This window comes from Rhinopithecus roxellana, chromosome 5 (genome assembly GCF_007565055.1).
Source record: "Rhinopithecus roxellana isolate Shanxi Qingling chromosome 5, ASM756505v1, whole genome shotgun sequence".
Classification (NCBI taxonomy): Eukaryota; Metazoa; Chordata; class Mammalia; order Primates; family Cercopithecidae; genus Rhinopithecus; species Rhinopithecus roxellana.
In genome coordinates, this window is record NC_044553.1 from 52,565,370 (window position 1) to 52,580,019 (window position 14,650).

The 14,650-nt window shown below is 39.5% G+C and overlaps 1 protein-coding gene across 6 annotated transcripts in view; it reads left to right on the forward strand.

The window, feature by feature from the left end:
* HECTD1 (HECT domain E3 ubiquitin protein ligase 1) overlaps positions 1-14,650 on the forward strand; it is a 112,895-nt gene that overhangs the window by 35,970 nt on the left and 62,275 nt on the right. For all 6 annotated transcript variants that reach the window (XM_030931676.1, XM_010374654.2, XM_010374658.2 and 3 more), the window contains exons 5-10: positions 796-1,077; positions 1,176-1,446; positions 2,485-2,561; positions 2,648-2,746; positions 5,117-5,231; positions 5,799-5,973. In XM_030931676.1, the coding sequence (XP_030787536.1) occupies positions 796-1,077; positions 1,176-1,446; positions 2,485-2,561; positions 2,648-2,746; positions 5,117-5,231; positions 5,799-5,973 (1,019 nt within the window). The remainder of the gene's footprint in view (positions 1-795; positions 1,078-1,175; positions 1,447-2,484; positions 2,562-2,647; positions 2,747-5,116; positions 5,232-5,798; positions 5,974-14,650) is intronic.

Sequence of the window (14,650 nt, forward strand, 5' to 3'; positions counted from 1 at the left end):
AAGATAGATCTCATTTAAAGTAAATAAGACAGTATTTTTTATTTTTATTATTTTTTGTGAGACAGAGTCTTGCTCTGTCGCCCAGGGTGGAGAGCAGTGGCATGGTCTTCTCTCACTGCAACCTCTGCCTCCCGGGTTCCAGAGATTCTCCTGCCTCAGCCTCCTGAGTAGCTGGGACGACAGGCACCCACCACCACGCCTGACCAATTTTTGTATTTTTAGTAGAGACAGGGTTTCACCAGATTGGCCAGGCTGATCTTGAACTCCTGACCTTGTGATCCATCCGCCTCGGCCTCCCAAAGTGCTGGGATTACAGGCTTGAGCCACCGCGTGAGGCTAAGACAGTATTTATAATCTTATCTGTAAACCCTTACTGAATTAGCATACTTTGGAAAATAAAACTTGACTTTTAATACTTTTTTATTGTTCAGATGTTATTTTCAGTTGATATAGATTATCATGACAAAAGTACACATAATAATAGTTAATATTTTTGAGCTTTTACTATCCATCTAGATTCTTTATATGTGTTACCTTATTTAAGCTAACACAATGAGATATAGGTACCATTAATATCCCCATTTTACAAATGAGGGAGCTGAGGCTTTACACAGTTTAAGTAACTTCCTTGGATTACACAGTTAGCAGTATATGGAGTTATGATTCAAATCTAGGCAGATCACATGCTTAATCACTTTGCTACAGTTGCCTTTCTTGTAGTGTCAGTATTGAAATGATCATTACTAACCCTTTGTGGGTGAATTTTATCTGTGGGCATTTTCTTCACATTGTTAGGTTTCAGACGGAGCTCTGCGATGCTTTGCATCACTGGCTGACCGATTTACCCGTCGTGGTGTTGACCCAGCTCCATTAGCCAAGCATGGATTAACTGAGGAGCTGTTATCGCGAATGGCTGCTGCTGGTGGTACTGTATCAGGACCATCATCAGCATGTAAACCAGGTCGCAGCACCACAGGAGCTCCTTCCACCACTGCAGATTCCAAATTGAGTAATCAGGTGTCAACAATTGTAAGTCTGCTCTCAACACTTTGCAGAGGCTCTCCAGTAGTAACACATGTAAGAATGTTTTTGAATCTTTGCTTTTTAATCTTCAGAAAAAGTGTTTTTATATAATGCTAATATATTAAACTTCTTTCTTCCCATTCTTTTTCTAGGATCTTCTGAGGTCGGAGCTTCCAGATTCAATTGAAAGTGCATTGCAGGGTGATGAAAGATGTGTGCTTGATACTATGCGTTTGGTTGACCTTCTCTTGGTGCTATTATTTGAAGGACGAAAAGCTTTGCCAAAGTCTAGTGCTGGATCTACAGGCAGAATCCCAGGACTCCGGAGATTAGATAGTTCTGGGGAGCGCTCACATCGGCAGCTGATAGATTGTATTCGAAGTAAAGATACTGATGCACTTATAGATGCAATTGACACAGGAGGTCAGAAAATATTTTTTTAAAATATAAAAAGAAAGTTATGAGATAAGCATATAGGCAGTTCCTAGATTTTGGACAATACTCTTAGAAATCCAGATAACAAAGTGGCACCCCTTCAATATTCTCCACTCTCCCTGTGTATAATTGTGTAATTATCAGCTTGGTTCATGGTGAAACCTGAATAAATGCTTGTTGAATGAGTAAAACTTCTATAAAGTTTGAAATTTCTGTTAGATTACCTGAAGGAAATCTTGTAAATTCTAAGGTTTTCTCAAGATTGATGGAAACTGATGTGAATGAATTATAATAATGCAGATTTTTTTTGACTGCTGCATGAGATGATCAGCAAATATAAATTCCTGAAAGATGCTTCTGGGTCATCAGATTTGTTCTTCTGTGTTCTTTGGATTATAGATGTGGATTAGCCGCTTTTAGCAACTACTACCTTATTGTGTATTTAGTGTTTTCCTTTCTTATTTTATGTTTGTTTTTAAGACTTAAAGCCTTGTGAATCCCCAGTGGCTTAAAAATTTTCAAATATTTTTTCTTCTTGTTTTTGCAGTGGGGACAGAGTCTTGCTCTGTTGCACAGGCAGGAGTGCAGTAGTACAGTCTTGGCTCACTGCATCCTCTGCCTCCTGGGCTTGAGCGATTCTCCTGTCTCAGCCTTCCGAGTAGCTGGGATTACAGGCATGTGCCACCACACCCGGCTTATTTTTGTATTTTCAGTAGGAACGGAGTTTCACCATGTTGGCCATGCTCGTCTCGAACTCCTGACCTCAAGTGATCCGCCCACCTCGGCCTCTCAGAGTGCTGGGATTACAGGTGTGAGCCACCGTGCCTGGCCTTAAATACTTTTTCTTAGCTGATCTCAGGTTTCTGATTATGTACTACTTTATAGTTGAACTAAATATTTAAAATACTGTCTTCGCTCTTTATTTAGATGATGACTAATGACAATCTTAAAATGGTTCAGTCTTTAGAAAAGTTTTATATTATTTTATTGACTTTAAAAATACATTTTTTTTCTTCAAAATTTCAGCCTTTGAAGTAAATTTTATGGATGATGTAGGTCAGACTCTATTAAACTGGGCCTCTGCGTTTGGAACTCAGGAAATGGTAAGCTAATAAATAAAAGCTAGTATTTAAATTAAAGATAGACATATTAATAAAAAGCAGCTTTATGATTCGTTATCATTTTACAGGTAGAATTTCTTTGTGAGAGAGGTGCAGATGTTAATAGAGGTCAAAGGTCATCATCATTACATTATGCTGCATGTTTTGGAAGACCTCAAGTAGCAAAGGTAAAGTCTAGGTTTTAAAATTACTAATTTTTAACATTTACATGGTTTAAAAATTAGAATGATATAAAACCTTTTATTTCCATGCCATCCCCATCCACTTCATTCCCCCTTACTCACTGTGTTTCTTTTTAGTGTTTCCTAATGCAGATTCAATAAAAACATATATATATATATGTGTGTGTTTCCTCCTTTTCTTATACACTCACCTGTACTTTGTTTTTTTACTTAATAATATAAATTAGAAAAAAAGTTCTCATGTAGATAACTTTTTTTATATCTGTATGCATATCCTATACTACAGGTTTATTCAACTAGTCACCTAGTGTTGAACATGTGATTGTTTCTAATTTATTACTCTTGGCAGTGAATAACTTTGCCTATATTTTCTGTTGTTTGTATTAATCAATAAAATATCCCTTTTTTTTTTTTTTTTTTGAGACAGGGTTTTGCTCTATCACCCAGACTGGACTGCAGTGGCACAGTAGTGACTCACTGCAGCCTTGAATTCCTGGGTTCAAACTATCTCGTGCCTCAGCCTCCTGAGTGGCTGGGATTATAGGCGTGTGCCATCATGCCCAGCTAATTTTTGTACTTTTAGTAGAGACAGGATTTTGCCATGTTGACCAGCCTGGTCTCAAACTCCTAGCCTCAGGTGATCTGCCTGCCTTGGCCTTCCAAAGTGCTGGGATTATAGGGTTGAGCCACCGCACCCAGCCAGATATTCTGTTTGTAGAAGAATCACTTGACTCAGACTAGCAAAGGATTTTTGAGAGTTATTTTTACAGTTAGAGAAATTGAGGTTCAAAGAGGTTAAATGAAAAGGTTTACATCAAATATATGAACTAGATGTCTATAATCTGCCAATTGTGAAGTTATTTGGCATAGTATGAGGTTAGTCCACTCTGAAGTTGGGCATACCTGGATTTAAGTCTCACCTTATGCACAAAAAAGGCTGTGTGACCTTGGACAATTTATTAAGTTTATCTGTAAAATAAGTATATATTCTTAGCAAGATTATTGTGAGAATTAGAAACAATATTGTATAGATTTACTGTAGTTATCAGCATATTGTAGGTGCTCAAATGGTAGCTGCTATTATTGTCGTCTTTACACTACAACAAAATTTTCAATAACAGGTTAGTAGCTTTCTAGCCTAAGAACAATGGCCTCTTCAAGCCTGAATTCTATTTGTTTGAGTTGGTTAGTTTTTAGAGAGAATGATGCTTCTAAGGGTGACTAATACTAAGTAAGCAAAGAAGGTTTTAGAGTTTCCCTTTCAAGTACTTTTAAAGTCAACCGTTAGCAAAAAAGTTTTTATTGAGCCATTGTGATTAAGTAGTTTGGGTATGAAATTATGAAAGGTTTAAGGTGTTAGTGGGTATAGATGGATATATTGATGACTTTTGTTTTTGAAACAGGGTCTTGCTCTGTCTCGCAGGCTGGAATGCAGTGGCACAATCATAGCTCATGTAACCTTGAATTCCTGGGCTCAAGTGATCTTCCTGCCTCAGCCTCCAGAGTCCCTAGAACTACAGGCGTGTGCCACCATACTGGCTAATTTTTATTTTTATTTTATGATTTATTTATTTACTTATTCGTAGAGATGAGCTCTCACCATGTTGCCTAGGCTGATCTTGAACTCCTGGCGTCCAGTGATCCTCCGATGTAGCCTCCCAAAGTGCTGGGATTACAGGTGTGAGCCACCACACCTGGTTGACTTTTTGGTCTAAAATTTAATTGGACTTAACTTGGTAATTGGCAGTATATAGGAGGCGATGTCGTTGATTGTCAGGTCATAAACTATAACAGTACCTCTCTTAAAGAAATTGGGAGGTGGGGTTTGATGGAAAAAGTGACATGTTAAGATGGAACATACTTAATTTGAGAAGATGATAAATAACTAAGTACAATTAATTTGTAAGTTTTTTTGATATGAATAGGCTGCTTTTTTGTTTTTTGAGATGGAGTTTCGCTCTTGTTGCCCAGGCTGGAGTGCAATGGTGCGATCTCGGCTCACTTTAACATCTGCCTCCCGGGTTCAAGCGATTCTCCTGCCTCAGCCTCCCAAATAGCTAGGATTACAGGCAGGTGCCACCATGCCCGGCTAATTTTGTAGTTTTAGTAGGGACGGGGTTTCTCCATGTTGGTCAGGCTGGTCTTGAACTTCAGTCCTCAGGTGACCCACCCACACTGGCCTCCTGAAGTGCTGGGATTACAGAATAGGCTGCTTTTAAGGCACTAAGTGCAAAGGCAGAGATTTGGATTGCCACCTACTTGATTAAGTAATTCTGGAAAATCTTTCATTTACATAGTTGGATGTCAAAGAGATAAAGTATTGTTATATTCAAATTAAATGCTTTTCTTCTCTAGACTCTGTTACGACATGGTGCAAATCCAGATCTGAGAGATGAAGATGGGAAAACTCCATTAGATAAAGCTCGAGAAAGGGGCCATAGTGAAGTAGTAGCTATTCTTCAGTCTCCAGGTGAGTGCTACATTCTTTTCCTTTTAAGCCATCTGCTGTTATTTTTCATCTTTCACTTCCATAGCTTTCTGTAGATGCATTAACATTATATAAATGAACTATTCCTATGAAGTCAAATAATTATATATGTATATCCTTACATTTGATAAACCTTTAACAGCTTAATCTTCTATGTTCTTTGAGACCATGACTGCCTGATTCCAGAATGACCAAAATCTGAAATTCAAGGAATATGGGAATGTCAGATAAAGAATACTTTGGTGGTGTTTAGATAGGGTAGTTTGACAGAAGTTTTAAGTTTTCAGAGAGTTGATGAATCCAGAAGCTCTGTGAAATAATTTTTGGAACCAAGTGGAGTATCCAAAATTACCTCCTTAATTTGTTATTGAGCTCATTGAAGTTACTGATGCTCTTCAGTATTATAAGCATCATTGAAACCATGTTCTAATTTCAGTTTATTTGTTAATTAAAGATAATTATTGTTCGAAGTTGGATATATCTTAAGGTTTTTTCCTTGAAAGCAAAAGTTTCCAAAAAAGTACTTCTTGAAAAAATATTTGTCTGCAGGTGATTGGATGTGTCCAGTTAATAAAGGAGATGATAAGAAAAAGAAAGATACAAACAAAGATGAAGAAGAATGTAATGAGCCCAAAGGAGATCCGGAAATGGCACCCATATACTTGAAAAGGTTATTGCCAGTGTTTGCACAAACATTTCAGCAAACTATGCTGCCTTCAATAAGGTAGTTATTCATACTATTTGTATGTGTTAGTCAAATTACACCAATTATATGGTTTTATTTATCTCCCTTTTCCAGAAGGATTTGAGGTTTATTTTAATGTTAAAAAGGTGTGGTAAGAATAAAAATTAGATGAGAAGTGGGAAGTCCTGTCTTTTCTTCTGATGATCTGAATGAAGAGGGGGGAGGTTTAGAAAAGATTCCTAGATTCTTAACAAATTTTTGGTAGCTCTCTGAATATTAAATCTCTATTTGGTAAGTATTGCAAACACTTACTGAGCTTTTTGGAAGCCTGTTGGTAGGGACAATATGACATGGCCACTGGAGGAGTTATACAGATAGATGAGACTTGGCTCTTGCTTACTCTTACCCTTGTGAGCTAGTAAGGCTGTATGTGGGTAAAACACAGAGTGGTAAGTGGTAGATTAAGCACATATTCAGGGTTCTCTGGGAATATGGATGATTTAACAACTAATTGGGCTGGGCAGATTGGAGACAGTTTTATGCAGAGGTGAGATTTAAATTGTGGTTTAAAGGACACTTAGGAGTTTTCTAGGCAGACAGATTTGGAAACATGGGTGAAGAACAGTATGTGCAAATGCATGAAGGTATAAATCCATCCATCAGGAACTCCTTGTGGCTCTCCCTCTACAGTGCATCCATAGCTTGCTATTTCTTTTCATCTTTTGCTAGTCAGTACTCTGATCCAAACTCCCAAAGACAGTGGTTTGATCACTGTAGTGGCCTCTTAATTAGTCATTCTGCTTTTTCTCTCTTGCTCCTTTACAATGTTTGTACATATTAGGCTGAATTATATGTGTAGATGTGTGTGTGTGTATGTTTTTTTAATTAATTAATTTTTTGAGACGGTATTGCTGTCACCTGGGCTGGAGTGCAGTGGCTGGATCACGGCTCACTGCAGCCTCGACTTCCTGGGCTCCAGTGATTCTCCCACCTTAGCCTCCCGAATAGCTAGGACTACAAGTGTGCCACCATACCCAGCTAATTTTTTGTACTTTTAGTATAGATGGGGATTCACCGTGTTGCCCAGGCTGGTCTCAAACTCCTGGGTTCAAGTGATTGCCCACCTCAGCCTCCCAAGTGCTGGGATTACAGACATGGGCCACTACATCTGACCATATATATTTTTAGAGACAAGTCTTGCTTTGTCACCCAAGCTGGAGTGCAGTGGCACAGTTATAGCTCACTGTAATCTTGAACTCCTGTGCTCTAGCAGTCCCCCACCTCAGCCTCTCAAGTAGCTAGGACTACAGATGTATACCACCTTGCCTGACTAATTCTTAAATTTTTTGCAGAGACATGGTGTTGCTCTGTTGCCCAGGCTGGTCTTGAACTCCTAGCCTCAAGTGATTTTTCTGCCTTGGCCTCCCAAAGTGTTGAGATTCTAAGTGTGAGCATCTGCATTGCACCTGGCCTGAGAATTACGTACTTTTTTTTTTTTTTAATTTTTTTAGAGACAAAGTCTTGCTGTCTTGTCTAGGCTGGAGTGCAGTGGCGCAATCACAGCTTACTGCATACTTGAACTCCTAGGCTCAAGGAATCCTCCCACGTTGGCCTGCTGAGTATCTAGGACTACAGGTGTGCACCACCACACCAGCTAATGTTTTTATTTTTTTGTGGAGATGAGGTCTGGCCATCTTGCCCAGGCTGGTCTTAACTCCAGGGCTCAAGCAATCGTCTGGCCTCAGCTTCCTGAAGTGCTGGAATTACAGGCATAAGCTACCTCACTTGGCTTGAGAATTATATATTTAAATCATAATTATATCACACCACTTTCTAGTTTGAACCCTTCAGAGCTTCTAATTGGCTTTAACTAAAACTCAGCTCCTTAACCCTTAGGCTTGCAAGTTCTTAGATAATCCCAACCCAACTCTCCACCTGAGTACTACCTAACATTTGGCCCATTACACTTATGCTAGCCTTCTTTCTATTTGTGGAACCCTCCAAGCACATCCTTGCCTTAGGGCTTTTGTACTTGTTTGTCATCTGCTTGAGACTTTCTGTCCCCAGATCTTCTGAATGGGTGTTTGCTTCTTATCATTCAGATCTCAGTTCAAATGTTACATCAATTGAAGTCTGTCTCCCTGATGTAAATTTACCCTGTTACACTTTTTTTTTTTTTTTTTTTTGAGACGGAGTCTCGCTCTGTCACCCAGGCTGGAGTGCAGTGGCTGGATCTCAGCTCACTGCAAGCTCCGCCTCCCGGGTTTACGCCATTCTCCTGCCTCAGCCTCCCAAGTAGCTGGGACTACAGGCGCCCGCCACCTCGCCCGGCTAGTTTTTTGTATTTTTTAGTAGAGACGGGGTTTCACCGTGTTAGTCAGGATGGTCTCGATCTCCTGACCTCATGATCCGCCCGTCTCGGCCTCCCAAAGTGCTGGGATTACAGACTTGAGCCACCGCGCCCGGCCCCTGTTACACGTTTTTTATCAATAATGTTTTACTGACTTTACAAAGCTTACGCTATCTTGCCTAGGCACCGTGGCTAATGCCTGTTTTCCCAGCACTTTGGGAGGCTGAGGCAGGTGGATCACTTGAGGCCAGGAGTTTGAAATCAGCCTGGCTAACATGGCGAAACCTGTCTCTATGAAAAATTAAAAAATTAACTGGGTGTGGTAGTGCTTTTCCATATTCCCAGCTACTCAGGAGGCTGAGGCAGGAGAATTGCTTGAACCCAGGAGGCAGAGGTTGCAGTGAACTGAGATCGCGCCACTGCATTCCAGCCTAGGCACCAGAGCAAGACTCCATCTCAAAAAAAAAAAAAAAAAGTTACACTATCCGAAATACTGCTTTTTGGGGGCTTTTGTTTGTTTTATTGTCTTGTCTCTTTAAGGTAAGCACCATGAGAACTGGTGAGATTCAAGTACCTTATGTACTCCTGCATTCCTACAAAGACAAGGAGGTATAGAATAGGGCCTGATCCTTAGGTCCTCAGTAGATATTTACTGAATGATTGAATGAGTGTGTTTTGTTAGCAGTTGCAAATATTTCAGTATTAATGGAGTACAGGATACATTTGGAAAACTCAGAGAGTAACGTAAAGAAAGTAGAGAGGAGCTTTTTATAACCTATGAAGGCTTTTGTAGGCCATGTGAAAGGGCGTGGACTCTACCTCACAGTTAAGAAAGATTATTAAAGACCTGTAAGGAAAATTTGACACATCTGGATTTCTGTTTATCAAGATCACTTCAACAGCCTGGCAGAGAGAAGAACTGGAGGAAGGAGAGAATAGAAACAGACAGGGATTCATTGAGATAGGAACTTCAGAGCAACTGGGTTGGCGAGAACAAATTTAAGAGTTTGGCAGATGGGTTGTATAGGGATTGGTGACCAATTAGATGGTGGATTGAAGGAAGAAAGGGTGAAAGATAACTGCAGGTTTTTGGCTGAGTAGGAATCTGATTTTGGTCATTTTCAGTTCAGGAGGTCTATAGAACATGCAGTTTTATAAGATTCAAGTACCTTAAATACCAGTATTATGAGCTGACATTAAAATACAAGCAGTCTGCTTTAAATAGGAGAGAAGTGACAGCAAAATAATTCACTGTGAACATTTAATAGCTTGGTTTTTAATTCTTCCCCAAATAGCTACAGAGGTATAGGTGTTAGTGGGGTCACTTTTTTTTTAAAAAAAAAAAAAAAACACAAGACTTGAATCATCTTAAATGAGCAAGTTCAGTTTTGAACAAGATAATTTGGTCTGAAAATTTTAGAGGACCATCTGTTACGCCGATGCAAGAATAATTCCGGAGTAGAAGTGCTTCATGATAAGGCCATCAGAAAATTATAAAGTATGCTACCATATAGCAGAGTTCCCTTACTGGATGGTTATTTTCTGTTATCATTTTAAATGTTTGGAGATATTAGTGTTAGAAAATTTGATGCTAAATTTTCCCAGGTAATTATTAGCAGACACATTTAATTGTAGCTAGGAAAATAATATATGTCTTAGTTAAGAACTCATACTCTGGAATCAGCTCATTGCCACTTTCCTTTTTGTTTGGCCATGGGCAAAGCACATAACCTCTTAATCAATTAGCTTGTCTCCAAGGTGAGGATAGTTACAGTTAATCCTCTTTAGGAGTGAGAATAGAAATTAAATATGTGCGTAGCATAGTGTCTAAAATGTTAGCGGTATTTGAAAAGTGATAAGTTTATTTTTTGGAATTATTTAGAATTATTAAAAACAAGGGGGAGCACACGGTAGCGCACTCCTAGTCCCAGCTACTTGGGAAGCTGAGGTAGTAGCATTGCTTGAGACCAGCTTAGGCAACATAGTGAGACCCTGTCTTGAAAAAACAAGGTGGATTGGTTACAACCTGATATTTTACCAGGTTTTTTGAAGTTTTTTCAGATAAGTAAACATAATGCTGATTCAGACAGTTAAAGGAGTGTCCATGTATATTCACATTAGCTATTACCTGTATAGGCCTGTGCACAGTATCTGTTCAGGAAATAAAAGGCAGACAGCAGATCAGTGAAGGCTTCAAAACAGAGATCGGTAGTATCAGTGGTGGAGTAGTTTGTAAAAGCCTGATTATTTTCTCTGTAAGATAATTAGACTGAGGACTTCTCCACTTCATTTTAGAAGAAAGCTACATAGAATTTCGAAGAGGTCTGGTAAGTAAACATCTTAGGAGTTAGTGTAAATAACTGGACAAAGATTGAGTCTACTTTTCAGCAAATTAGATCTTTGAAGACCTTTTAAAAATTTTTTTTTATTTTTTTCGGGGGGAGACAGAGTCTTGCTCTGTCACCCAGGCTGGAGTGAAGTGGCATGATCTTGGCTTACTGCAGCCTCTGCCTCCTGGGTTCAAGTGATTCTCCTGCCTCAGCCTCCCAAGGGTTTAACAGGGATTACAGGCATGCACCACCATGCCCAGCTAATTTTTGTAGTTTTAGTAGAGACGGTATTTTGCCATGTTGGCCAGCGTGGCCTTGAACTCCTGACTTCAAGTGATCCGCCTACCTCGGCCTCCTAAAGTACTGGGATGACAGGGGTGAGCCACCGCGTCCGGCCCTTTAGACATTTTTAAACAATGTTTTAGCTGCAAGGTCTCACTGTCGCACAGGCTGGAGTATAGTGGAGTGCTCATAGCTTACTGCAACCTCAAACTCCTGGGCTCGAGGGATTTTCCCACCTCAGCCTCCTAAGCACCTGCAACCGCAGTTGTGCACCACCGCGCCAGCTAATTTTTTGGGGGAGGACAGGGTGGCTCACTCTGTCACCTAGGCTGGAAGGCTCACAATCTTGGCTCACTGCAGGCTCTGCCTCCCAGGCTCAATCGATCCTGTCACCTCAGTCTCCCAAGTAGCTGAGACTACAGATGCAAGCCACCATGCCTGGCTAAACACCTGGCTAATTAAAAAAAGTTTTGTTTGTAGAGATGAAGTCTTTCTGTATTGCCCAGACTGGTCTCAAACTCCTAAGCTCAAGCGATCTTCCCATGTCAGCCTCCCAAAGTGTTGGGTTTACAGGCATGAGCCACCGTGTGTGGTCTGGTTTTCTTTTCTTTCTTTCCTTCTTTTTATTTTTTATTTTTTATTTTTTTTCGTGACAGGATCTTACCCTGCTGCTCAGCCTGGAGTGCGGTGGCATGATCTTAGCTCACTGCAGGCTTAGCCTCCTGGGCTCAAGCAATTCTCCAGCCTCCCAAGGAGCTGATATTACAGGCGAGCACCACCACACCCAGCTAATTTTTTAGTTTTTTTATGTAAACAAGGTCTCACTATGTTGCCCAGACTGAACTCTTGAGCTCTAGTGATCCTCCCAAAGTGCTAAGATTAACAGGTGTGAGCCACTGCGACTGGCCCAATATTTTTTTTTAAACAATTTGAGAGAAAAAAGTAGACTTGGTGGGATATAGTGGGAAGTTGTTCTTGGGTGAAAACATTAAATAATCTGAAGACATAAATTCTTCTAAAATTAATTTGTAGGTTATGCAGTTCTAAAGGAAATAACTACAGAATTTGTTTTAGAACTTGACAGATCCCAAAGTTCATCTGGAAGAATAAATAGGTGAGATTATTAAAAAAAAATCTGAAAAGTTAGTGTAACCCTTCAGCAATGAAACCTTTATGATAACTAGCAGAATAATGTGTAAATCAACGGAATAAAATAGTCCCCCCAATACAGCCAGTTATATATAGGTATTGAATGTATTATAATGAATGTTTCTCAGATCATTCACGGGAGGGAGTACTATTTATTAAATGGTACTGGAATATCTGCTTTGTAGTTTGATTTTAAAAATCACCCTAATCTTTTATATTTCAAATCTAAACAAATTCTAAGACTTAAAAACTAAAGTATTAGGAAAAGAAAAAGAAACAGATAAGATACTTTTTTTTCCCCCTGTCCTCCAAAACTTTTTTTTGAGACAGTCTTGCTCTGTCACTTAGGCTGGAGTGCAGTGGCATGATCTTGGCTCACTGCACCCTCCGACTCCCAGGTTCAAGCAATTCTCGTGCCTCAGCCTCCTGAGGAGCTTGGGATTAAGGACATCCACCACCATGCCAAGCTAATTTTTGTATTTTTTTAGTAGAGGTGGGGTTTCACCATGTTGGCCAGGCTGGTCTTGAACTCCTGGCCTCATCTGATCCACCCTCTTCGGCCTCCCAAAGTGTTGGAATTACAGCCGTGAGCCCCTCCGGAACCTCTGAGCAAAGGAAAATATACTTGAATGTTTATCAGACCTTGATAGGAAGAACGGCTTTTTGTTTATTTGTTTGTTTTTTTGAGACAGAGTCCTGCTCACTTGCCAAGGCTGGAGTGCAGTGGCGCCATCTTGGCTCACTGCAACCTCTGCCTCCTGAGTAGCTGGGATTACAGGCACACACCACCATGCCTGGCTAATTTTTTTGTGTTTTTAGTAGAGATGGGGTTTTGCCATGTCAGCCAGTCTGGTGTCAAACTCATGATCTCGTGATCTGCCCACTTTGGCCTCCCAAAATGCTGGGATTACAGGTGTGAGCCACCACACCCAGCCTGGCTTTTTCTTTTTCTTTTTCCTTTCTTTTTTTTTTTTTTTTTTTGAGACAGGGTGTTGCTGTCACCCAGACTGGAGTGCAATAATGTGATCATGGCTCACTGCAACCTTGAATTCCATGGCAGTGTATCCTCTTGCCTCAGCCTCTTGAGTAGCTAGAACTGCAGGCACACACCACCAGGTCCAACTAATTTTTATTTTTCGAGACAGCCTTGCTTTGCTGCCCAGGCTGGTCTTGAACTCCCAGGCTTAAGCAGTTCCCCTGCCTTGACTTCCCAAGCTGTGGGATTATAGACGTGAGCCACTATGCCTGGCTTACTTTAGAAACTTATTTGCATTAGCCAAATATGTCCTTTTAAATTTATTTTATGAAAAAAACATAAAACTACTGCATACCAGAAACAATATTAACTGCAGCCACAGATGTCCCAGAATAGAAACTTTTAATCTAAATAAATTTGCCAGCAGGTGGGTATTTGTTAGCAAATATGACAAAGGGATACTGTCTTTATTATATAAAGGGCATGTACAAATTGATTGTAAAAATTTCAGAGCCATTTGAGTAAAGCAGCCAATGAAATTAAGGCACAGTGTTCAAGAAGAAACAGCAAAAAATTAATATAGAAAAATGTATTTCCTAGCTGGGCATGTTAGCTCATGCATGTAATCCCATCACTTTGGGAGGCTGAGGTGGGAGGATTGCTTGAGTCCAGGAGTTTGAGACCAGCCTGGGCAACAGGCTGAAACCCTGTCTATAAAACACACAAAAATTAACTGAGTATGGTGGTGCATGCCTGTAGTCCTAGCTACTTGGGAGGTTGAGGTGGGAGAATTGCTTGTGTCTGGGCAGTCAAGGCTGTAGTGAGCCGAGATTGTGCTGCTGCACTCCAGTCTAGGTGACAAAGTGAGATGCTGTCTCAAAAAAAAAAAAATTTCCTTACTAGTAAAAAGCAAAACATTTTGGAGATAAGTGAAATTTGGTATCATTTTTACCTATTTGACAGTTAAGAAACTTAAAAAATTAGAAATTTTTTTAAGTAAAGAGGAGTATTATAGATACTCATATTTAGTGATAATTTAAGGTGTTAGCCTTTTTTGAATCAGTTTGCCAATACGAATGCAGTACTCATACACTTTCAATACTTAATGAAAGTGTTTAGGGTCTTAGATCTGAGAATCCCTCTGTATTGAAGGAATGTGAAGAAACTATTTCCACAAAAAAAAGTGCTATTTTTAATAGAAAAGACTGTAAACTACATGTTCAAAATTTATATAATAGTGTTAAACAGAAAAATTTTATGTTGTGAGTATTATGTATCATCTGCTGATTAAGAGATAGAATTTGAATACAGGCTCTGTAGTGTATTAGCTTGGTGATCTTAGTAGACACCTGTCTCTCAATATCTTCACTTGTAAATTCGAGATAATAAAACCGACCTCATAGATTTTGTTGTGTGGATTAAATTAATTATGTTTTTAAAGTGCATAAAAAGATTCCTGCTCGTAATGCCTCAGTATGTGAGAGAGATAGATAAATAATATATAAACATTCTAATGCATTGTTAATTGAAATAAGTAATGATATAAAACTAATACTTAAATTCTGGTATTTACAATGGAATATAAATAAAAACTGGGGCCAGTAATAAAAACTGGGGCCAGGCACAGTG